The sequence below is a fragment of the Paralichthys olivaceus genome, chromosome 17 (genome assembly GCF_024713975.1).
Source record: "Paralichthys olivaceus isolate ysfri-2021 chromosome 17, ASM2471397v2, whole genome shotgun sequence".
Lineage (NCBI taxonomy): Eukaryota > Metazoa > Chordata > Actinopteri > Pleuronectiformes > Paralichthyidae > Paralichthys > Paralichthys olivaceus.
This window is the reverse complement of record NC_091109.1, coordinates 3825417-3849090: the sequence shown is the minus strand read 5'-3', so window position 1 is coordinate 3849090 and position 23674 is coordinate 3825417. Positions and strand designations below refer to the sequence as shown.

The 23674-nt window shown below is 39.9% G+C and overlaps 2 protein-coding genes across 7 annotated transcripts; one reads left to right on the top strand and one right to left on the bottom strand.

Annotated features, from left to right (window-relative positions):
- Nucleotides 1-1767: 1767 nt before the first annotated feature.
- On the bottom strand, nt 1768-7048 carry sec22c (SEC22 homolog C, vesicle trafficking protein). The gene is made up of 7 exons (XM_020084206.2): nt 6779-7048; nt 5705-5916; nt 5396-5559; nt 5082-5261; nt 4794-4912; nt 4497-4562; nt 1768-4396 (listed from the first exon to the last, which is right to left on the bottom strand). The coding sequence occupies exons 2-7, from the start codon at nt 5884-5886 to the stop codon at nt 4196-4198; spliced, it is 912 nt and encodes a 303-aa protein (XP_019939765.1). The 5' UTR covers nt 5887-5916; nt 6779-7048; the 3' UTR covers nt 1768-4195.
- nktr (natural killer cell triggering receptor) lies at nt 7014-21151 on the top strand. 6 transcript variants are annotated; one of them, XM_020084203.2, is made up of 17 exons: nt 7014-7152; nt 9130-9208; nt 9741-9815; nt 10976-11083; nt 11572-11616; nt 12868-12955; nt 13715-13744; nt 14127-14272; nt 15255-15471; nt 15599-15766; nt 15873-15960; nt 16459-16607; nt 16706-19357; nt 19548-19625; nt 19837-19896; nt 20140-20241; nt 20504-21151. In XM_020084203.2, exons 2-17 carry the CDS (start codon nt 9151-9153, stop codon nt 20571-20573), a joined length of 4134 nt encoding a protein of 1377 aa, XP_019939762.2. In that variant the 5' UTR covers nt 7014-7152; nt 9130-9150; the 3' UTR covers nt 20574-21151. The 6 variants fall into 6 exon arrangements, with proteins under 6 accessions (XP_019939762.2, XP_019939761.2, XP_019939760.2 ...); XM_020084202.2 differs by having other exon boundaries at nt 16703-19357; XM_020084201.2 differs by having other exon boundaries at nt 16682-19357.
- The last annotated feature ends 2523 nt before the right edge of the window (nt 21152-23674 follow it).

Here is a 23674-nt window from a genome sequence, read left to right as displayed (position 1 = left end):
AGCGAGAGAAATGTGAGCCATAAACATTCGGGCAGGACCACCCATGCTGTAAAGCCGACTTGTTGAGGGAGAGGGGGCAGCTTCTCAACCGCAGGAGCTTCTGCCAATTAGGATAAAAGAGGTTAATCCCTGTAAATGAGAAACTGTGGCCGACCGTTTCATTTAGAGTCAGTTGTTGTAGCAGGACTGATGCCACTGTGGATTTATGATGTCACTGTGAGCCCTGGGGAACGTTTCATTTGTTGTGGGTTGCAACCTCAAATATCTTTCTTTATTACACATCAAAGTGCTGACAAACACTTTGTGATGCTAATGAGCCAACTGTGTTAATGTGTGTAAACTATTCAAGGTGGGGAAGACACAGTGATATTCGTGGGAGGTGTTTCCAGATATTTAACAGAAGCTTTTTCTTCGTGACTTCACAGTGACTGATGTCATTTTTGGGTAAAAGACCATGAATCCCAATGCACGTCACTGGATTAAAACTGGATTATCTCTTATCTGGACTCTTGCAGTGAGGCCTGGATGAGGTCTGGAAAAATGTTGTGGCTAAGACACTAACAAAAGTCCTGGATAAACATCCTGCTGTTTTTTTCACCTCTATTGAAACCAAGTGGTTTGCATCCTCTACCTTTAATTTACTATTATAGAAAAAGGTTTGTATTAAATCACTGAAAAAATAGATAATTACGACATTCCCCTTTGTGATCTGACTTTCAAACACCATCATGACATGTCAGTGTTGAAAAGATTTCTCCTTTATTACCTCCTGTTTTTGTTTGTTTGTTAGAAGAATTACACAAAAAGTTGAGTAGAGATTTTATTAAAACTTGGAAGGATAGGGAATGGGGCAATAAACCTGAGCTCTGAGCTCCCTCCTAGTTGTGGCTGTAAATTTCATCAATTTTATTTTATCTCCTTTTGAAATACAGAGCGTATAAAAAAAACTGTCAGTGCTAGCAGGCTTCTGAAATAAACTGTACTCTCTCTCAAGGCTTCTCTATCCAACGTGTGTTCTATGAAGGTTTGTCTTAAAATATCACCAGTATTTTTTAATAATCGTATAATTATATCTCTAAAATACTGAAATATCTGTCGATCATCTTATGTAACTTGTCAAATGAGGACATAGACGTCTGTCTGGGCTTTAAATGGAGACTTACGGTTGATCTTAAGTGTTGATGATGTATAAAAATCACTGCTTTAACTGTTTAAACCATAATGTGATTTATAGAAATCAGGGTTGAGATTTCATTCTTCCATACTTAATAAAACAATTTAGTATTCTGTGCTTTTTATTCCCTTTAGGGCCTTTTCCATCAGACCCAACTTGTAAATTAAAAAAGAATGTATCAGGTGGTTTTTCTGAGGCTACACAGCACTGAGGTTTCATTGGAGAGAAATTAGTCATTAACTAATAACTGTTATCAACTTTAAGATCCCGTTACACTAATAATAATAATAACTAATAAAACAGGACAAGTATTCAAATCTGTTGTCAGCAAAATAAAGGAAAACGAATATCAAGCTAAGTAGTGAAAGAGCGCCATCTGCTGTGACATCAACAAACTACAGCAGTGAATTTGTATGAGGTGCTCAGGTTTGCTTTTATTTGATGATGTTATTTCCTCTATTCTCTTTGTAATGCAGATTCAAGCTTTGAAAGTTAAATTAAATCTAAAGAGAAATGATCTGGGCACTAGAGTAGGAATTACAATATTTCTTTTAATGATTTTGTTGTTTTTATGCAAATAAAAATTCAACATATGGAAAAAAAGACACTGTTTATTAATGAAATGTCAGTTTTACCATTGCAGGAAAAAAATAAAGCCCCATAATCACCAGTGTATTTGGCAGTTACAATGAACGACAATATCCCTGTAACTTCTCATCATTATAAACAGGCTGCACACACAAACACAACTGCATCGACCTCGCGTGAGTCTAATTAAATATAAAATCACGTTTCAGGGTTTTGTATTGAACAAGACAAACTGTCCTGGAGACTGACACATCCTACTTCAGGATCCCTCTCTGAACTTTAATGATTATCAAATTTACAAACTGTTTTCTGTGAAGACTTTTGATGAGAATAAAAAAAAGATGGCTGCCACATGTTTCACCTGAACAATACATTTCTACTGTAGGTTTAAATACCCTCATATTAAACATTGGTATCCTTCATGTTCTTTATGAGTATTAAAATATCCTCCACATTATTTGGTTCTCTAAAACACATTTTTCTTACATTACATTTGGTCAACAGTGAATTTAAAATGGTGTAAATATGCACTTTAGTCGGAGTGAAAATGGTGAGTTCGTATCAAAAGTATTACATCACAGAAAAAAACATGCAGCATCAGGAGTACTTTGACTTGTATACTGTGTTTTGAACATTTAAAAATCAGCAATCACAAAGTTTATTTCAACCCAGTCAAAGAAAACCATAGTTCTGGACCTCATTAAGAAAAAGAATTGTGATCTTCAGCTGCACTAGTCTTTATACTTCCACTGAAAACACTCACTCTTTCTAACCTTTGTAAACTACAAGCAGAAATTGCTTCTCTGAACAACTTGTACTTAATAGTGAAGGACATTTGGCTTGTGGGACGAGATAAAGGCCCCGTTCAGACCTGCTATTAACATCCACTAAAAAAGGTCCCATCACAAGTGCACTACGTTCGTCTGTTCACACCTGACATTAAAACGCTGTCCCTCTTTCCTGATGAAATAATAGCACAATTCGATAAAAAGGCAAAGCTTCTAAAGTTCTATAGCAGCCACAAAACTAACACTATCAACTAACAATTGAATTCCCTTTGCTTAACTGCCACCAGTGCAACATTTCAGCAATTAAAAACAGAATAACTGAAAAGATAAATACTGAAAATTACCCTCAAGGAGACTTGTACTTATTAAGCAGCGCTACAATGAAGTGTTCTATGTTGAAATCTAAAACTGGAATCATATGATTTCTAAGTTTATCACAAATAAAGAGAAAACAGGAAAAAAAAGAAAAAAGAAATCAAATAAACTGAAATCAGAGAATCAAAATCATTTAGCTAACTGCCCCCTCAAAGAAAGTAACCTTATAGTGCAGTCATTTATTTTTCCAACATTTACCCTTCTAATCAGTTCTTTCATATTTTACCCGCAGTTTACATTTTAACAATGTATGGATCAGTAGAATAAGGTGAAAGTAAAACATTTACATTTTCTTTAACTGTACAAGAAGTTTCAATTGGAGATTTAGTGATAAAATAACAAAACTGTGTTAAATGTAGTATGTGAGTAAAAGATATGTCTCAGTACTGATGTCATTATCAGTGGAGCCATTACATCTGAACTTGCTGAGCACTTAACGGTGAGTCTCTTTATCTGATGATGAAATTAAATAAACAGAAACAATCAAATATATATTCGCACAGTATAAGGCAGAAACATTTACATCTTTCAATTTGGGCCATTTTTGAGGCCTATCGAGCAAATAATTAAAAAAATAAAAAACAGCTGCATTAACTTTACTTAGATTTCTCTACTTTTTAATCAAACTAAATAGTTTAAATATCTCAATGCCAAATTGAGTTTTTAATTATCTTTCTAATTGCCTATTTTTCAAGTAAAATTAAATCAAATGTTACAATCAAGAACCGCCACTTAGCATTGTAAACTGATTATTACAAAGATAATCAATGACCCCTGGTTGCACAAATAATACTGAGCTCTTATTTTAAAATCAGAAGTATAACCAGCTTCAACAACAACTATTGTTTCTGTGAGAAAACTTTGGTCAACAAATAAAAAAAGTAAACTCCTGCATCTTCTTCCCAAACATTTTGAACAGGACGGGTCTGACGGAGATTGATCCACCTTTTTGTTCCTGAAGTTTCCAGTCTCCTTTTTCCTTCATTTTACAGAGCTACTTTAAGGTTAACCAGATATTTGTAAGAAACCAGAAAAAAAACTGCATTTCAGTGTCTGTTTGGTGCAGTGTAGTAAAACAGTTCACACAAAGTGCAAGTACACAAGTCATTTTCTATGACGACACAAAGTTTGTGAAGGTTTTTGTTAAAGGGCAGGGCATCACCAAAACTGGATCAACACATTTTCATCCATGTTGTTCTCACCTGTGCTGTAACCTGGAGACACAAATAGCTGGATGAGGTGCAACACACTGTTAAGTATCCTGAGCTCCTCACACCCCACAGTCATTGGTTCTGTCCTGGACTTTGCGGGTGAGGGTGAGGACAGTGGCCAGCGAAGCGACTGAAATGTGAAAGATCATCTGCCATATGTTCCTCAGGCCGAGCAGGTACAAGTTGCATAGGACGACCACGCTCAACAGAGTGAAGGACTTCAGTTTCTTCAGGGATGAATGGAACAGGTAGAGGTGGCACTGAAGAAACAGGGAGTTTATTCACAAGCTTAATGTCTCGATGATCGCAGGGACACAGTGTGATGATGGTTAGGAAAAAGTATTTAGAAAACAGATTTACCTGAAACACACAGCAGACAAACGCCAAAAGAAATGCCACAACATTCCATACACCTTCATAGTCATCCTGCGTAAAGGAAAAGTGGTGATTTAGCATTAGGGTAAAAATGTTGTTAGAAATGTTATACTAAGAAACATTTGTGTCAATAATCTGTGCAGTGTTGCGCAAACCATCACCAGTGAAAACAATATCTGTGGTTTATAACAGCTTATGCATGAATACAATTTATATATAGTTTTTGTACAAATAAAATATAATCAACATGCTGCAAATTCAGTAGTTTATCTTGACTATTACCTGGAACGTGTACTCGATGAGGTGCACACCACGAATTACGTTCAACGACGCACACACGATGTTCAGGACCAGAGACAGGATGCCTGGAGCTGTCACTGGTTGGAGTCTCACATTCTGACCTGTTTCATGAAAGGAAGAGAATAGTGTACCATAAAAAACATGTTTTTGAGAAATGTTCATCATTTGTGAATTACTTGAACATGATGAAAAATCTACTTATAAAACCATGTTACAGTTCTGTTGTAGACTTTGAGAGTTTTACAGTATTGCTAATTTTACAAGTCTTACCAGATCCAGGTCCTTGCTCCATATGCCCATTTGCGATGCCGTTGGTGAGCTCCACCTCATCCAAGTTAATTACTTGTAGTGGATGGATCCTCAAATCCTCCTGGACTTCTGCCAGCGTCACCTCGAGGGCTGGACCACCACTCTGGTTGTACTGCTGCTTCAGCTTCTGAATGGTGCCGTCTACGGATTGGCAGCAGAGACACCAGATTTGTGTAAACCAACTTATTTCATTAGAATTTAAAGAAGACAACACATCACACAAAATCCCATGAAATCAACAGTACATCTATGTAACAGTGTCTCTTTCTGCTCACCAAATTCCAAAAATGGATATGGCCTGGCTGCCAAGGCAACAACAGTGCTTTTGAAGCATGCTGTGAACTCCCAGCGCAGATCTTCCAGGAAGCAGAAGGCCTTAGCAACAGGGAGGCTGCAGTGGCACACAGTCATGTAGGATACACCCTCTGAAGAGATGAAGCTGAACAGTTGAGAGGAGAGAAGGTGTTAAGTAAACAAACAGCCTGACACAGCGTTGCATGGACACCCCTGCGATCAAACAGACATTCTGTCCGTCTTCGGGTTTAAGATGTACATAACAGTGTCTTTGATTTCTCAGTTCTTACAATATGTTGAGCTCCTGGCCCTTGACGGAGCCTCTGTCAGGGAAGCGTCCCAGCACTTTGCTGATGGTCCTGAGCTGCTGCTTCCTCTCCTGGAGCTCTCGGTTGTGTTCAAAGTCTGTGGAGGCCGACAGGGGGAGTCCATCCCTGACACGAACCACGAAGGCGAACAGGATCAGAGACATGATCCACTGGGTCCATGAAGAACACAATGCCTGCATGGGAGGAAGATCAGATCATAAGGATTATTAAATTAGGGTTGTAACTACATTTTCAGAAATTAACTTCAATCATCATTTTCTTAACAAATCCTGAAGGTCAAACCAACATCTTCAAATGTCTTGTTTTACCTAAACAGCAGTCTGTCAGCCACAGAGAGGACATTTACTGTCTCAAAAGACAATATATCTGCTCTTTGTTTCTCATCAATAACTTTTGATTGATTAAATAACTAATGAATCATCGGTAAGTTGCATAAGCACTGAACCTGAAGCTACAGAGCCTTATCACGCAAAATACTTACAATAATGCTTGAAAGCATTATACACATACAATATTATTATTACTATTGTTACAGACAAGAAATAATTATACACTTCAACATGCCATTTTATTAGGTACACTTGATTAAAACTATTACAGTGCAATAGAGCAGCCCTCAAATACAACCTGTCTTCATATAATTGAAAGCCGTTCATCACGAGTTTTACATTTTAGAGTCTTGCTGTGTTGTTTAGGTACATCGCGTTATTCTGTGACAGATTATTCATCTTGCATTAGATCTAGATATCAGATTAAATACCACAAACCCCTGTGTGCTAACGACCAGTGTAATTACACCTCAGCAGAACCAATAATTACATTTAATTAAAGTTTCCTCAGAGGTAAATCATGGAGATAAGTATGGTTAGCACTACTGTTATGGACCAAACTACTTTTAACATTACAAAGTGTATAATTGAAACTGCGCAGGTTTGAAAACAAGGTTGTCTGAGGTTTGAATCCCACTTGGAAATGTGTAATGTGACAGCAAGAGTTAAATACTATAATAAAAAGTCCTTCTCTGTTACACCTTACCTCATTATCATGGCTTTCATGCTGCACCTTGTTACTTAGCTACTATAGCTTAGCTAACTAGCATCATACCCCAAAAAAATACTCCGACAGCAGGAAGTCAGCCACAACTTCAAACTTATACTTTATATTAACTGCGATTAATACTGAGAAACTGAAGAACCGGGTATGGAATTTAAATAACAAAAATACAATAGCAAACGAGCTAACGTGCTATTTCCTTCCTGGTCACAACAAACGACAACAAATCCTCTACGGGAGCTCATGAGGGACAGAAGCTAACACGCGACAAACAGTCGTACCACAGTGGAGTTAGCTCATGCTACTTCCCGGACCGTCAGTGACTAGCTAACTGTCCGGCTAGCTGCTGCACAGAGGTTTGTTATTTAATTTACTTCTGCACAGTAGCTGTAGTGTGAGTATCATGGTAACTTTAATTAGCCTCCGCAGCTAATAGAGAAATCTAAGGGACGCCTGCTAAGCTAATAGCTAGCTGTTAGCTCAACCATGATGGAAGCGCAGTTGTTAGCCGTCGCGAGCTGTTGTTAGCTGTGTAGCTAGGTGATGTTTGGCTCTCAGCACGGCTTGATTTCATAGTACCATTGTTTTATCTCCAGTCAAACGTGTCTCACTGTCCGTCAGCCACTTTAGCCGATGCTATGCAAACCCTTAATGTGGACATCCTCGGGTTCACAGCAATTCGTGCGAGTGAACAATGTTTATGGCTCTTTACGTTTATATTCCGATGACTCTTAAAGAATCCATCAGGGTTTTGTTTTTAGCCGGTGTGGGTTTTATGGCCTGTCAGACATTCGGCTCAAATGACCGTGTACAGTTCTTTGTGAAGTTCACAGTAAAGTTTTACAAGCTGAAAATGCCAAACCCAGCACATTAAACACTGTCCCGCTTTGTAACTCGATATGGTTTTGGCTATAAATACAATGCATTCCTGTCTTTGTGTTGAATGATGGTTAGCTGAGCTGATGGGGCTTTATTTGTGTCTTCAGTCTGTTTCACTTTCACTGCTCCTTTTCTTCTTTCATTGACATCTCAGTCCATGTTGTATGTTGAGGATCCACCGCTCAGCAGCTGTCAAATGAACTGATGTAAAGAAGTGTGTCACTTCTCACGTGTGAAATGCAGATGTTGATTGGGCACATGGTAAAAGTTTCAAGTTGCTTTTATATCACACTCAAGATAATAAAATGAACTCATGCATCCAAGCTGCACTTGTCCTTCAGCACTTTTGTCCTTGCACATTATTCTGAAGGCCCTCTGTTGTACAAACAGGAAGGCACAGACTGCAAATAAATCATTCTTCTCAATAAGAGCGTTGTTCCACAGCAAATTCAAGGAGGCAACTGTTGCCAAATTAGGTTGCAGTAATGTTTGTCTCATACTCTTCAATTAGTCCTCTTATGTGTTGCACTACTAAGTGTTTGACACAAGTTTTGATCTAGTGAAAACTGTCGGTGTCAGTGGTTGTTTACTGCTCTCAGGGGCCAGAAATGAAGTTGAGCTCAGTAATGCCTTCTCCATATTCCACTTGTCAAGACTACAGCGTAAGCAAAATGTTCCCCAGTCAGCTTGTGTTGCCTCCCTACACAAACTGTTGACAGGACAAATGTTTCCATGTGTTGAAATTGTGATTAAGGATGTTAACGTTTTTGTGCACAAACCGGTGCCTTGATTTCCTCATCATCTGGAGAGGGTAAATATTTTGACGTGTAATATTATCAAGCAACAATTACATCATTGCGGTGACTATTTGTCCACATAGTTAAAATCAAACTAATTCAATGCGACAGCCTGTGACACGCCTTGGAAATTACAGGAGATTAAACATGAAAATTTGGAAAGTGTGGGTTACAAGCCTCAGCTGTTCATAAACATGACTCAGGGTGCATTGCTGTCATTAAGGAAAATCTTCACCTCTGTTCAGTTTCCTTCCATTTCCAGAGTCATACAGCCCCTGGCCTCAGTGGCTCTAGTTGAGGACATTTCACAGTCTGTAAGCTGTCACACAGTGATTCCCAGTTCCTCAATGGAAACAGCATTAAAATTTACAGTGTGGAGGCTGAGCTCTGCTTGGATTTCCATCACCACGTTTCCTCACAGATGTCTCTCTCCTTCTCCCCTCCCACGTTTCTCTCTCCTCCTATTTCTGTCCTCCCTCTCTCTGTCCCTTAGTCTCTCTACATTGTTTTCAAACACACTGTTCTCAGCATGCTGTACTTTCATGGCTGATGAATGGGGATCCTGAATGGGGCTCTTTCTGCTTTTTTAAAAGAAGACGGCATTGTTATTTTTCCTGCACAGCTTTTTATTTCTTTTGTACTCTTCCCACATTTTAGGTCACTTGGACTTTGATCACAATGGGGGTGAAAGATTGCCCTCAGTGTTACTTTGATGTGGAGCTCAACCGGGAGCCAGGTAGGAGAATTTTAAATTCAGTTTTGAGGATTAGTTAGTCATATAAACATCCTGGCCTCATTTTGGTAGATGATTACTTTGAATTGACACCATGAATAAAATTTTTTTAAACTTTGTGTATTTACTTTTCGTCTTAGACTCAGAGCTATTGATTCATATTTTTGTACAAAATACAAGTGGAACTAAAACTAGTACAATGGACTATTGACTGGTTTATTGTGACTAATCGTGTTTGTGCTGAATGGTCGTAATAAAGTCTAGATTTGCTTCTAGCTATGGAAAAGTTTCTATAATGTCTGAGCTTCACCACGGGATCCTTGTTGTTTTGGGTCAGAAGCCAATTAAAAGTGCACAGCACAGTAACTTAAGGGCTATTAAATTGTAATTCTTAATTGTATGCCTTTGCCATGAATTTCCTCCATTGTTGACTTTTTGTGAATAGTTTTTTGTAACACAGTTAATATTGAAGTTGTCTTTGTAAATAAATGAAGGACTCATTCTTTTGCTAACTTTTTTCATTTCTGTTTTCCAGTTGGGCGCATAGTCTTTCAACTTTTTTTGGACGTTTGTCCCAAGACAAGCAAAAACTTTCTCAGTTTGTGCACTGGTGAGTATTTTAAGTCAAGTGAATGTTTTACTCAAATTTGCTGAATGTTGAAAAAATCTTTTTCAGCATTCAGTGCTTTTCATAATGTTTGTTTCAGAAAGTTTCTATACAACTGACTGCTCCTCTTCCATATAACCAAAGACCCTCTGGGTACACTGGCTGCCTGTGTACATTCTACACAACAATACATTTCTTGGTTTGAATCTGGTCTGTTCTCTGTCACATTTCACTTCTCTTTTTGTATAATCCTTCCTCTGTGTTGTACAAAATTATTCCTGTAAGTAGCAGGGGAATGGAAAGTGGACCAAAAAAAACACGGTAAAAGGCTTCACACCCCTCTTTGGTCATTTAATACCATGTGGAAAAGAGGTATGGCTGCACTGTAAACGTTACAGTGACAGATGGAGTCACTGGATGGATAGAGAGGTCGTGGTCTGTCCCACTGAGCAGAACACAGTGTACTGTACCTGTGGTGGTGGTCTGCCTAGAGATAGCCATAAATCTGACGGCAGATCGATGCTCTCGCTCATTTTTCCTCCTGCCTGGTGAACATATCAAACACACCCAGACTCCATTTCACAACATACATACAATAAACGTGAGTCAGCTGGGTAGATTGCGGTTGTGGCTTTCTCAGAATCTCTAATGTGTCCTTTTAGGAGGGGATAAGCTATCTCTGTAAGAAACCAAACCCTTAGAAAAAACCTGAAGCCGGTGAAGCAGAATACTAAAAGATTAGCAACCCTAGCTGCCTGTTTGAACAGCCAGTCCTCTGTCTCCTGAAACCAACCTTAAAGACATCATCACATCTAATGAAATCTCTGCTTTCCCCTCTCCTTTCACCCCAGAGGAAAGAGTAATCCCTGGGGTAACAGCTTTGGGCCACTGTTCTTTCCCCAGACAGTTTCAGTCCAATGGAAGATTTCTTAATGAATCCTGCACTGGAGTATTAACAACAAGATGCCTGAACAAAAGCATCACACCCTTTAACCAGCTGTGGTTTCAGTCCCTTGTAGAATAACAGCATGCAACAACATTCAAGATCAACATTTCTTCACACCTCAAGGCTTCTGGTTCACACACAGTGTGCAGCAGCACGCCTGTTTTCTATGCTTCCTGTTGTCTTTTTGAGAGCTCAGTTAACATGCATCTAATTGCAGGTGAAAGGGGAATTGGCAAACTCACAGGGAAAAAGCTTTGCTACAAAGGCTCCACATTTCACAGAGTTGTAAAGAACTTCATGATCCAGGGAGGCGACTTCACCGAAGGTAATAACTTCTGATGTGCGACTTAATTTACTTTGAAAATGTGTGTTTAAACAAATCAACAAAATAAAGTTAATTAGAAATGTTCGGAAATGCCTGGTCGGGCATCGACGAGTACATAAATCTATGTACCGATCCAAAACCAGGTCTTTAGGGTATTTACGTCTCACTCAGATAAAACTGCAGTTTTATTTCCCCTGAAATCTGTTCTTCACTGCTCCAAAACAATATTGCGCTATACTGCCAATGGCAAGCACTGTTTTTAGAGCAGCAAATAACTAAGTGTAGCAAGTGAAAAAGTGTTTATGGGAGAGAGTCATGTAGATAACAATTACTACAAAGGTTTTACACACCAGAAAGTCAGAGTGTTTTTTTTGTGTTAAAACACCTCAGATTTTGTATGAGACACCTTTATTATGTAATAACTTACCTAGTGTGCACATATCATCTGACTCAAATACAACACGTTTTAATTGTTGTACCCTCTGCAGGAAATGGAAGAGGAGGAGAGTCCATATATGGTGGCTACTTTGAAGGTAAGTAGAGTATGAAGTTATGAGCTGTTCACATTGTTGATGGCTTATAATTGTCTATCTAAATACTTAACTACTTTACTACTGAGCATAACGTTGCATGTGCCTATTGTGAACAGGTTTCTTGTGTATTTTCTTATGTATGACTCTGTTGACCTTCACCTCTACATTGTATAGTCCTGTCTTCTATCTAGTTACAGTAGTGGGCTTTATCAGATCAGCATGGAGAGTAGGCATTCTCTTTCTTTCCAAGCTACAATCTTCCTGCCTAAAATTTTCAACATATTCTTTTATTTATAGAGTGGTCTTTTGCAAAATGAGAAGGTAAGAGATGTACACAGCTCAGTAAACACCATGTCAACATTGTCCCCACCAACGTCCTCAGTTACTGGGAAAAAAAAAATCTGCGAATGTTTGCACAGATGCAAAATTTGTACTAAAGTATTTGCCTTTCACACAGCCACCCTCGAATGACTTACATAATGTGATATGTATAGCTGCAGTGCCCTCAACATGCCTGTTATCACATATATAGTGATATAAGGATAAAGTAAGGATGTATGCATCGAAATGATTTGTTTTTTCAGTTTTAAAAATTTAAACAACTTTCATATATGCAGAAAATGTATAGATGGCACAAATAATATTTCAGGTAAATCACTTAACGATATGTAGTGCATTAATTATTACGGTACTTTTAGGTCCTATGGACAGACATTATAAGACAAGAGGTGCACTTTAAAAACAAAGTCTGATGATAAAAACATACTTAGTTTAAATATGAAAACACAATAGGTTATTTTACAGTCAGACATTTGTATGTACATTGTTTTCCCTCATCTTCTCTCCTGCCTTTAAGATTTACTTAAATCTAAACTGTCTTTTGAGAGAATTTCTCGAAAGATTAAAAAAGCAAATCAAGCCACTATGGTGTGAGCTTAAGAAGAAAGGCAATGGATGGATAATCTTTTTTAAGCAGACCTTCGATTGGAACAGTTTGCTTCCTGTAACATGTTGATTTGAATGACAGCCAATGGGGTGTTTTTTCAAACATAGTCAGAATAATGTAAAATGTAAGTGATTTGTAGATTGTTAAAGTAATAAAAAAGCACTTTGCGGGAGGACTGGTTGGTGAGGCAATGATTACGTTTGCTGGATAAAATTGATTTTGATTTAAATCCCTGAATATTTCTGTCGACACTAATTGGAGAACGCACAGTGAGACTTCCATCCTTCTTTCTCTGCTTCCAACAGACGAGAACTTCACTCTCAAACACGACAGAGCATTCCTGTTGTCGATGGCCAACCGCGGGAAGGACACAAATGGTTCCCAGTTTTTCATGTGAGTAACGTTCAGTAAAGCAATTCTCTCTGCAACTTACCATTTAATTCAGTGCCATTTGTAATACAGCTTTGCGTTCTGCTCCTCCTGTTTTGAAACTGTAGAGTAGAATTTGTCATTGAGTGTGACGTCAACAATCCCCTCTCTGTGTGCAGTTAGATTTCAAAGTGCAGAGAAACATGGATTCGTTCTTTTTCACCTACAAATGTGTTACATTTTTTCTCTTGCCATTTTTGTGTAAAATTTGCAGAAACTCTAGCATCCTGCTCTTCCAAGGTAATGTGTCTTCAAGGCTGTGTTTCTCTCTCTCCTGACTATTTATCATTCACTAGTTTGTAAACATTCTGCAGAGCACTGTGTTGATTTCTGACATGTTGAAACAGTATTCGCACATGGTTTAAGTTGATTTACGTTGTTCCTTTATCATCCAAACAAGTTGGACATTTCCACCATGAATAAAAGCATAAAGGAGGAAATGTTCACAGATTATCCTTTAATTTCCCACACTCAGTTGTTGAGTGTAAACCTGCCTGTTTGTAGCTGTTTTTATTGAAAACATGACTTAAATTGATTTGCAATCAACTATTATCAAACAAAGGGTGGTTTTACAAATTCTCCATCTTTGAGATGGTACAGAAGCACCCACGCTTTGTTGACGTTTATGGTTTATTCTCAATCTTTCCTCTTTTTTCTCCTTTTTCATGACCCTGGCTCTGCCATTGGTTGATCCTCCTGGATCGCTGGATTTTCCACTAACAGCACAACCAAGACGGCGCCGCACCTCGACGGGTAAAATCTACTGTCACTTTGGCATTTTTCTCTGCAATTACAGTTTTAAAAATTGTGTTAACAGTTAAGGCCGAACATTTATTTTTGTCTTGAATTTACTTCAAATCCTTCTGTACATATATTAGGAGGCGAACCAGAAACAGGTATTATCTCATCTGGTTGGCGAAGGCAAACAACCACAAGGCAGCAATTCTAGTTATTCCAGTTAAACCCTGTTACTTCAAACTTGTGAGATGAAGACACAGAGAATAGAAGAAATGCACCAATGTATAATATTTAAAGCTTAATATATATAGGATATTAAGAAGTGGAACATTTATAAAATAATAATCAAGGCACTGGAAAGTTCTGACGGACAGAAATGTGTTTTGCGTCTGTGCAGAGTCCACGTCGTCTTTGGTCTGGTCATCTCCGGCTTCGAGGTGATAAAGAAGATTGAGGGGCTGAAGACTGATTCAGCGAGCAGACCCTACGCTGACGTGAGAGTTGTGGACTGTGGTCAGCTGATCACCAAGTCTGCAAATGATGGTACCTCTTCAGTTATTTATCTTTTTCTTTGGGGGTAAAACTGACTCTTCAATAAATCTAATGAAAAGGCTAGAACCAAGAATGTGTGTTTGTCTAAATACTCTCTGAGCACCCTGTCCTGTCTCTGGCGTAGACTTTAACTCATCATTTCTTCCTGAAGTCATGAATAAAAAATACAAACACAAATTTCGGGTTAATCTTGTAGTTTATAGCAAACATTTCTCAACCGTACAATTTTGGGGGGCTATTTTAGACGATGATTAAAACTGGGGTCTCATTTTAGTGGCTTTATTTAGTTTTTGGGAATCAAAGTAAAGATATATGACCCAGATTTTATAAAATACATCGATACACAGACACAGTCGTTGTTAGTAGGATTAATGCGTTGATGTGATTTGTTCTTGAGAAAAGTACATAAAATCCCCAGACTTATCAAGTTGAATTAAATTTTCATCTACTACTGGATGAGATCTCTCCAGCCAGTTTGATAAAAGTGTCATTTCTGATGTATACGATGGTTTGTGAAAGTTCTTAATGCAAAAGCTAAGATGTTATTCATTGTCAGTGATCTGATCCAAAGCTTTCATTTATTTTTTTCTCTTGTTTTTTTGTCTTGTGTGGTAGCTAACATGTGTCGCCTGTGATTGTAACTGGGTCATATTTTATGCTCGTTCTGTGAGAGGTTGGCATTTGGATGCCAGCGTTTTCCCCCCACTGGCTTCAGTACAGGGCGTGTAACCTGATCTTCTGTTTAATGGGGGATCAGTGAGGTGATCTCTGTGGAGTTCAGTTGGCATCTGTCCACCTGACTCTGCCAGGCCTGCTTTCATAGCCTCCAACATACCGAGAAGAATCAACAAAGCCTTTGTTGGAGCAGAGTCATACCTCCCTGAAAACGACTCCTGCCACTTTGCTTTATGTTTCTTCTTTACTGGTGTATATTGTTGATGAAATAACATACATGTTATATTTCTGTCTTTAGTACTTGAAGGCCACAGGAAAAGAACTTCTCGTTCTGCCGACTCATCCCTCAACTCCCATGATTCGTCCTCTCAGTTCTCCTCATCAGTGGAATCTGAAGATGAATTTGATGAAAAAAACAAACATTGCAAACATAAGAAACGTGCAAAGAGTAAACGGTCAAAGAAGAGAAGGAAGGAATCGAAGAAGGACACTGATGTTCTGCATCTCAAGCAAAGGTCATTAAATAATTAACTTACAGCACCACCGTTTTGTGCTGTACATCCCAGACATTAGAGACGTGTTGGTTCTGATAAAATATAAAATAATGTTTTGCATTTTGTGGTGTTGTTGTTGATCTCACAGCTCTGTGGAAAGACAAATGCCGGAGGGAGAGAATGAATTAGAGGAAGAGAAAGAGCACGGTGGAAAGAGAGAGAAGCCCGTTGTCCGACCAGAGGAAATCCCACCAGTGCCAGAGAACCGCTTCCTGCTGCGACGGGACATGCCGTCTCAGGAGGATAAAACAGAGATGTGAGTTTTAAGTTGGGCTTCATTTAAACAATATTTGTTGTCTCACTCTTTTAAATAGTTCAAATTTAAATTTTAACGGGTGGTGTTTGAAATGTGTTATTTGTAGAGTCGAGAAAGAAGAATCGTCTCTTTCAGCTGAACAGAAACCAGCAGTCTCTAAGTCTGGACGTAAAATTAAAGGCAGAGGAACAATGGTAAGTTCACCTGAAATAAGTCCTGAAAAAAATCTATTTGTGTTAATTGTAATTATCGGTATCTGCTACCTTCTGTGTCTTATCCATTTGAACTAATTGAGAATGGATTACCAGAAGTGAATTGTATAAAGCAGCAGTTCCAAACATGAACTCAGATTCCCTCAATTGGTCCAAAAATTCATTAAAAAAGGACGAATGAGGAAAGGAAGCAAAAAAAAAAAGAAAAATCATTAAGGGAGATCTATCATCAGAAATGAAATATAATATTCAGGATTTGTTTTCATTCATGTATAATCACCTTAGACTAAGAATCACTTTACTTATATGTAGTTTTTTTCTTGGGGAGCTGATCTTCATTTCAGTTTTGTTTTTTCCACACTTATGCCTCATTAATCTTTTCAAATCTACACAGTGAAATTATTTTTCATGATAATAGTACCTGAATCACAGGGGCATACAACTACAACGCAGTTATTCTAGATGTGACCTTTTCTGCAGAGATATCACACTCCCACAAGATCTAAATCCCGCTCTGCATCGGTGGAAGAACGTGGCAGCAGTGAAACTCCGCCACACTGGAAAGAAGAGATGAAGAGAACAAAAGTTTATCAACCACCCAGCGTGGAGAGATGGAGCAAAGGAGACAAGTATGACTTAATATTTAACTTTGTCACTTATATATATTTTTTTATGTTTCTTCATGCATCTTTTGACTTAACAGATTGAATGAACATTCCTCAAGCAGATGGGATGACAGAGGTGACTCTGCCTGGTCCAGATCTGCCTCTGCACAGCACTCGTCAGACCGCAGCTCTGGGAGGTCCAGCCTGCGCCACCAGCAGAAGAAAGATAAGAAGAAAGCCAAACACAAGAAGAAGGCCAAAAAACGTAAACATGGCAAGAAGAAGAGTTCCAAGAACAAATCTCAAGAGACTTATCCGTCAGAGGGGGAGAGGTCAGCGTCTCCAGGAAAAAAGTCCAGAAGATCCCATTCTCCGACTCGTTCCACCTCAAGTAAACGCCACTTATCTGTTCTGAAGAGGAAGCGGTCCTCGCTGTCCTCCAGAGACTCGAGATCCTACTCTAGAACATACACATCCAGTCAATCCAGATCTCGGAGGGGGTCTTATTCAAGATCCAGAAGCCTCACTAGATCTAGAAGTCGATCCCTGTCCAGATCTTCGTCCTATTCGAGATCCAGGTCGAGATCAAGATCCAGGTACAGATCCAGGTCTCCGTCTTCATCCCGAAAGAGGAGTTCATCCAGATCGCCAAGAAAGAGGAAATCCAGCAAATCCAAATCAAATACAGTTATACATGTGACTGACAAGCTTCCTGAGAGCAAAGTTGCACCTGCCGTCCGAGTCCCAACTGTTCCGGCTCCTGAAAATGTACCTGTGATCCCACTGAGCGACAGTCCTCCTCCCTCTCGCTGGAAGCCTGGTCAGAAGCCCTGGAAACCCTCCTACGTCCATATTCAAGAAATTAAAGCTAAAATAGTGACCAATACTCACACAGGACAAACGGTTAATGTTACTGAGAAACCTCAGACCTCAGTTACGACAAAGTCTCTGCCAGACACAGAAAGCGTCAAAGCAAACAAATCTCCTGGGCGCTCACGCAGCAGGTCCTCCAGGAGCAAGTCCTACAGCCGATCTTACAGTCACTCACGGAGCAGGTCCAGATCTCCTCATCAGTATCACAGCAGGTCATCATCATACAGCAAATCAGATTCCGAAAACTCCCAGAAAGCAAACAGCAACAAGAAGAATTCCTTAGACAAGGAATGGGAAGAGTACTACACCTCTTTGAGGAGGATAAAAAATCTAGATAACTACATCACCAATAGTCAAGATGCTCATTCAGGGTCAGAGAACAGGACAGGCAGTGAGCACAGTCCTGATGTCAGTGTCTCAAGGAGAAGTGGCTCTCTAGAGAAAATAAAGGAGAAAAGCAGTTTGCAAGATCAAGAGACAAAACACTGCAGCTCGGTGCCAGTTGAGAGCTTTAATAGCAGGTCTGAGTGGGACAGCGACAGTGATAAAGTGAGCCAAAGCAACAGCATGGCTCTGTCAAAAAAGCAGAAACAATCGGTTCCGTCCAGTGAGTCTCTCGACAAGAAGGTATCTGTGCTCACTGGTTGGAATTCAGAAAGCGATTCTGAAAACGTGGCAGCCAGGACTTTAGCCATATCTGAAAAAGAGGAAGGGGAGGCAAGCTCAGAATCTGACTACGACGCCACCAGAAAGACGTCAGAGGTGGCGATTGCTTTGGAGCACAAGATCGCTGCTGGATCCAGTTCTTCAGTGGGAAGTCCCGAGAAGGCCGTAGAGCGGGGGCGGCACAAGAGCAAGAAGAAATCCAAACGCAAACATAAACGCAAGAGGAGACGTGAGAACAAGAGTGGTTCCCATCACAGTAAGGACAAAGGAAAGAGATCCAAGAGGAAACATCAGAAGCTGAAAGAGACTTTTCACTGGCAGCCGCCGTTAGAGTTTGGAGAGGAGGAGGATGAAGATGAATCCAAGAAGGAGAAACACAGTCCCAGTAGATCTGGCAAAGTTGGTGTAGAGAGAATGAATGACGAGAACCAAAATGTTGCCTCCTTGAACAAAAACTCTAGTAAGGAAGAGGACAAAGGGCAACAGAGGGCGAGAGAATGTGGTAATAAAAACCCAAAACAAACTGAAACTGCTCATCTGTCATCCAATAGGAATAATGCCAATAGTGCTTATTTACCCTGTATCAAAGAGCAGGAGTCATTCGATGATATGGACATTTGTACTCCAGAACACGACGGTGAAAAATTAGAACCAGTTACACATGATTGTTTTGATAATACCCCTGATTTAACCCTAAAATCTACCTCACAGTCGTCAGATATGACAAATAAAGACAGAGCTTTACCTCAAAGCAAAGAAACGTCTGCTGTTACTTCCACAACAACAGCTGGTGGACTTCAGGATGAAGCAGCCGCTGGCACTGTGATTAATTTTAAATGGAGGCCTTTGAAAGGAATGTCAGCTGTACAAAATATGAATGTGCCACCTGTCGTGGCAAAAAACTTCCAAAGTCAAGAGAAGCAGAATCCCAACACGCAAGGAGTCAAAATGGAGATAAAAAGCAAAAGCCGGGTCAGACCGGGGTCTCTGTTTGACGAAGTTCGTAAGACGGCCCGGCTCAACCAGAGACCGAGGAACCAGGAGAGCTCCAGCGAGGAAGGATCCCCATCCGTGGGGAAAACCAGGGGAACATCCCGCACGCGGTCCCAGAAGAAACCCAGGTCTGCTTCCAGGAAGTCCCGCTCCGCTTCCAGTCACCGCTCTCGCTCCAGGGGTTGGACGCACTCCTCCAGCAGGTCGAGGAGTCGATCCCGCAGCTCCAGCTCCTCGTCCAGGTCAGTCAAAACCAGCACTCTGATTAAATGAAGAGCACATCAGTAAATCTTTCTAAAAAATGGAGAGTGTTCTTGGATGTAGATCAAGATAGTTGTGAAGTAATAAACTTGATGGATGTGAAGCATTTAGTCCAGAAGACAAATGTCTGCGATACAGACCTTTCCTTCTCTGACACTGTGATTCTATTAGGAGTCGTAGCAGAAGTCGGAGGAGACGTGGAAGAGGACGGTCGCGCTCCCGCAGCAGCACATACAGAAGTTACAGGAGGTACGTCCTTTAATTATGTGGTGTGACAACTAATGGATGTAGAGAAGAAACCCTGGAGCTTCATTTTGTTCAATATCATTTTAAAAAGAGTCAAAATACTTTTAAATGTGCAGACAACCTTCCCAAGACATTCCTGTGTATGTAATCATCATTAACCTGTGACTGGTCTGTATGTATGCTTCACACCTTCTGTTTCCTCTTCCTCCCTCAGTCGGACGTACAGTAGAAGTCACTCCAGAAGTCGCTCGTATAATCGCCATCGCAGATCCAGGTCTGTGAGCTTCAGCTATGTCCCGACTCTGAAGAAATATTCCCAATTGCATACAATATTATTTATCCTGTATTTTAGGATTAAAGATTGTATATGTTATGAATTGTCTTAATTTGCAGAATCCTGAATTCATCACTGTGAAGCTGTTTCAGTAAATACCTCATGTCTGTATGAGTAAAACACCATGATATAGATATTCCCAAGATAATATTAGTCTTTGTGTGCGGCTGTATGTTAATGCAGGTCAGACTCTTATGACAGATACTCCAGCCGGAGTCGGAGTGCGAGCAGGAGACGAGGGCGCAGACGAAGTGACAGCTACAGGAGCTCAGACCGCAGGTCCCGGTAAGACTGTGCTCCCTGGTGAACCCTGACACATGTCAACAAGATGACGGGTCTCGGTGCTAGATTTACCCTTTTCTCTTTCCTGCACTGAATGTTTGCAGTTTAATACTAGATCAAACAGTCTTGTGCACAAATCACTGTCTTCCGTAGGAATGTGGGACCATCAGATCCAGTCTCTTTGTGTTTTACCTAAAAAATTAATACATCCCCATCATGCCTAGGAGTTTAGAATATTAAATGGCGGTGATGTTGTCCTCTGCAGGTCGTACCGCTCCTCCAGTCGCAGTTCTTCCAGGCGCAGAAGCCACAGTCGCAGCAGTCGATACAGCTGAGCCTCCGCAGCTTATTTGGGGAACAGAACCACAAAGTCTGGACACTGAGCACAACAACACACAAGCAACTAAAGCTACAAGAGGAAGAGTTGTACAGAAGAAACTCCCTAAATAAGTGGAGATGACATTTCTTTGTCATGTTATTGAATGTAAATAGACAAACCACTTTACAAGCTTGAACAAATCCTAAAACAACTGACATCAGAAATATTGAGTGTAAAATAATATGAGAAATAAGCTGTTGATATTTTATATTGTACATTTGTGTATCACTTCTCTACTTTTGGTTTTCTACACTGTATAAATGTAAGTGTCTCACCCTCTCAGGTCCTCTGTGCCTGAGGGGTCTGAGGTTATTGGTTGAGGTTCTGCCTTTAAGTTCAGGGTCAACAGGACTGGATTGTTTCTCTTTAAACAAACTTTCTGTAGCAGTTTGAAGCTGCAATTTTTCTTTGTTCCATTCGTTCAATTACTGTAACATGAATGTTAAAGCGACTCAGAATTGAGTGTGACTGTCTTTAGTTTTATTCAAACAGTCATGAATGTTCATACTTAATAAATTCCATCACATCTTGGGACTATTTGTGTTGTTTTGCGTAGATTATAGTGCACGTGTCAGTTTATGTCCTCAAATGTAAAAAATGTATACCTCGACAATCATATCTGTGTGTGTTGGTATTTGTCACCTGTATGGAGTCAAAAATCAAGTCCTCATTACTGCTTACATCCTTAGATCTTAAGGTGAAGATGAAGTTTTCAGGTCAGCGAGAGGAAAGAGGTAATTACCTCCACCCAGGCACAATGTTTTCATTGATTGTATGATTGTCAGCAGGATTATGCAAAAACTGCTGTAACGACTGTCTTGAAACTTGGTGGAAGGATGAGACACGGGCCAAGAAAGAACCTGTCAACATTTGGCACAAATTCGGATCAGTGGCCAGATCCAGTTGACATATTTATCAATGTCCCAGGAAATAATGATTTGATCTTGTTGACCAAAAAAATATGAGTAGTTTGACTGGATTTAAAGTGACTGCTGGGCCTGGGCGGAAACTCTTCTGAGTGCCATTCTAGTCACGGTTGAGGTTCGTCTTGAAGTGATAATATCAGCGTGATGTCTTCAGAAGTCATGGAGAATAACCTGTACTGATGTTTGTTACCTCTTTAGAATCTTCATTTTAAACACCGACCTTGTGGGACCAGTGGACCTCATGGGGACCAAACCACCATTTCTGATCAGGCAACACCATTTCCGATGCCCTAGGTTAGTGTTAAGATGTGAACAGTGGTTGAGCTAATGGCAGAGGCCGTCCCTGTAAACGGAAGTCAATGTAAATTTCGAATAAGGATGTGTGTGTGTGTGAACTGTGAGATAGATCATGGCATATTTACATGTATTTATTATATTTCTGTCAAACCCTATAAACAACAGTGACTGCAGTTTTCTTATTGAAGCATCAGCTGTATTTGTTTCTTGAAAGAATCTGATTAGTTCACGACTATGATTTCAGTTCCCTGATCAGTTAATCATATGCAGGACTAATTGAAAATGTGGCTGCCTCCTTGATAATATTTGTGTTCGCTTAAAAACTGCTGCGATCCCGAGTGTCTCTCTCTCCCTTGTGGGAGCTGTTCAGATTCAGATCCTGTTGAATTGCTGCAGCGCCGCTCTCATCTTTATCTGCGAGAGCAGAGGAGCAGTCGGTGAATACAGTTGCTCCCCGGGCCTGTTTTGTATGGACTGCATTCAGTACAAGTCAAATGTGGAATCACAATATTCCATTATACCACCGCAGGAGTGTGGAAAAGTAACATCAAGCACACAGGTTAACACCAAAAGAGAGTGCTGGGAAAAACTGAAGTAATGGCTCCAAATTTAAAATAAGCAAGAAATAAAAATATTTATTCCTACATAAAATAATGTAATTTCCTACATATTTTGTTTTTTTCCTTCAATATAGTAGATAATTTAACCTTTTCAGGTCTAAAATGAGAAAACATGACTTTTTTCATTGAAAAGCTATTAAAAACAGTCCTAACCATGCGATTGCATTTAGCTTTTCTACATACTGTCTTTATTCATTAGACACCGCTATATAATTTATGTATGTTCATATTTTAATCCCTCGGTTTGACAGCTTCCCTGAGCCACTGCATCCACACTGATGTTGCAGCTCAGTCCTGGATGTGAAGTGATAAATGAGACCTCCTTCAGGTCACGATCAATTCTTTCCCCCACCTTGTTATGAGTGTATCGACTTCTTCTCCACATAGTCTGCTCAGGAGTGAGCGATGGCGGCGGGCTCCAGAGGCCCTCGGCTGAATTGCCGAACGGGTAAAGTGGGCAGCTGCCCTGTGGCACAGACCCCTCTGGGAGTCTGGAGGCTCCAGGTTTTCTAATGGCATTTATAGCAGAAACTGTTCATCAGAAAATTCATAAGCTTTCACTATTTTCATTGCTGATTAATTTGAAGTTATATTTCGAGCTGAAATGTCCAACATTTACTTCATTTACCAGTGAGAGTATTTGCTGCTTTTTGTGTTCAGTTTTGTGGGAATATTTGAACACATCACTTAAAAACAGCCCAACATTAAATTCATAAAGTATAGAATTGGTTTTGATGGTCTGGTCTTCCTATTAGCCATCCTATCACCAGCTTGTCCCGCCCTAGCAACAAAGCTAACGAGGAAAATGTTTTTATTTACGCAATGTTTGGTTGAGCACTAACTCAAGCCTAGTCTCGTTGCTGCAAAGTAACTGGTCTACAAATGCGGCCCCCGAATTGAGACACAGCTTAACGTCCTACGCTTTCGCTCCTTCAACAATTTAAAAATGGCGGCGAGTCTGTCGGACCAAGTGGACCAATAACAGCGCTTGCGGACGTCTGCAGCCCGTTGGCGTCAGGGTACAGGGTAGGAGCATGAATTGGGCTTTATAATGGTGTCCCCTGTAGACAGGGCCTGTCTTGTAGGGGGGCCCTGGTCCCCATAAAAGCATAATCAGGCCCTGGTAGAAAGAGGAGTAGTTTTTATTCTACTGGAGTAAAACTTGTTTTTTAATTCACATGTGTCTTTATTGTGTGATCATCAAAACACAAATG

Bases quoted from the DNA above. Each gene is read 5' to 3' on its own strand.
- sec22c (XM_020084206.2), bottom strand. From the start codon at position 5,886: ATGTCTCTGATCCTGTTCGCCTTCGTGGTTCGTGTCAGGGATGGACTC. The intron at 5,560-5,704 runs GTAAGAACTGAG...TCAACTGTTCAG, and splicing joins GGCCAGGAGCTCAACATATT to CTTCATCTCTTCAGAGGGTG. The intron at 5,262-5,395 runs GTGAGCAGAAAG...GCCAATCCGTAG, and splicing joins ATATCCATTTTTGGAATTTG to ACGGCACCATTCAGAAGCTG.
- nktr (XM_020084201.2), top strand. From the start codon at position 9,151: ATGGGGGTGAAAGATTGCCCTCAGTGTTACTTTGATGTGGAGCTCAAC. The intron at 12,956-13,714 runs GTGAGTAACGTT...TTCCACTAACAG, and splicing joins AATGGTTCCCAGTTTTTCAT to CACAACCAAGACGGCGCCGC. The intron at 19,897-20,139 runs GTCTGTGAGCTT...ATGTTAATGCAG, and splicing joins AATCGCCATCGCAGATCCAG to GTCAGACTCTTATGACAGAT.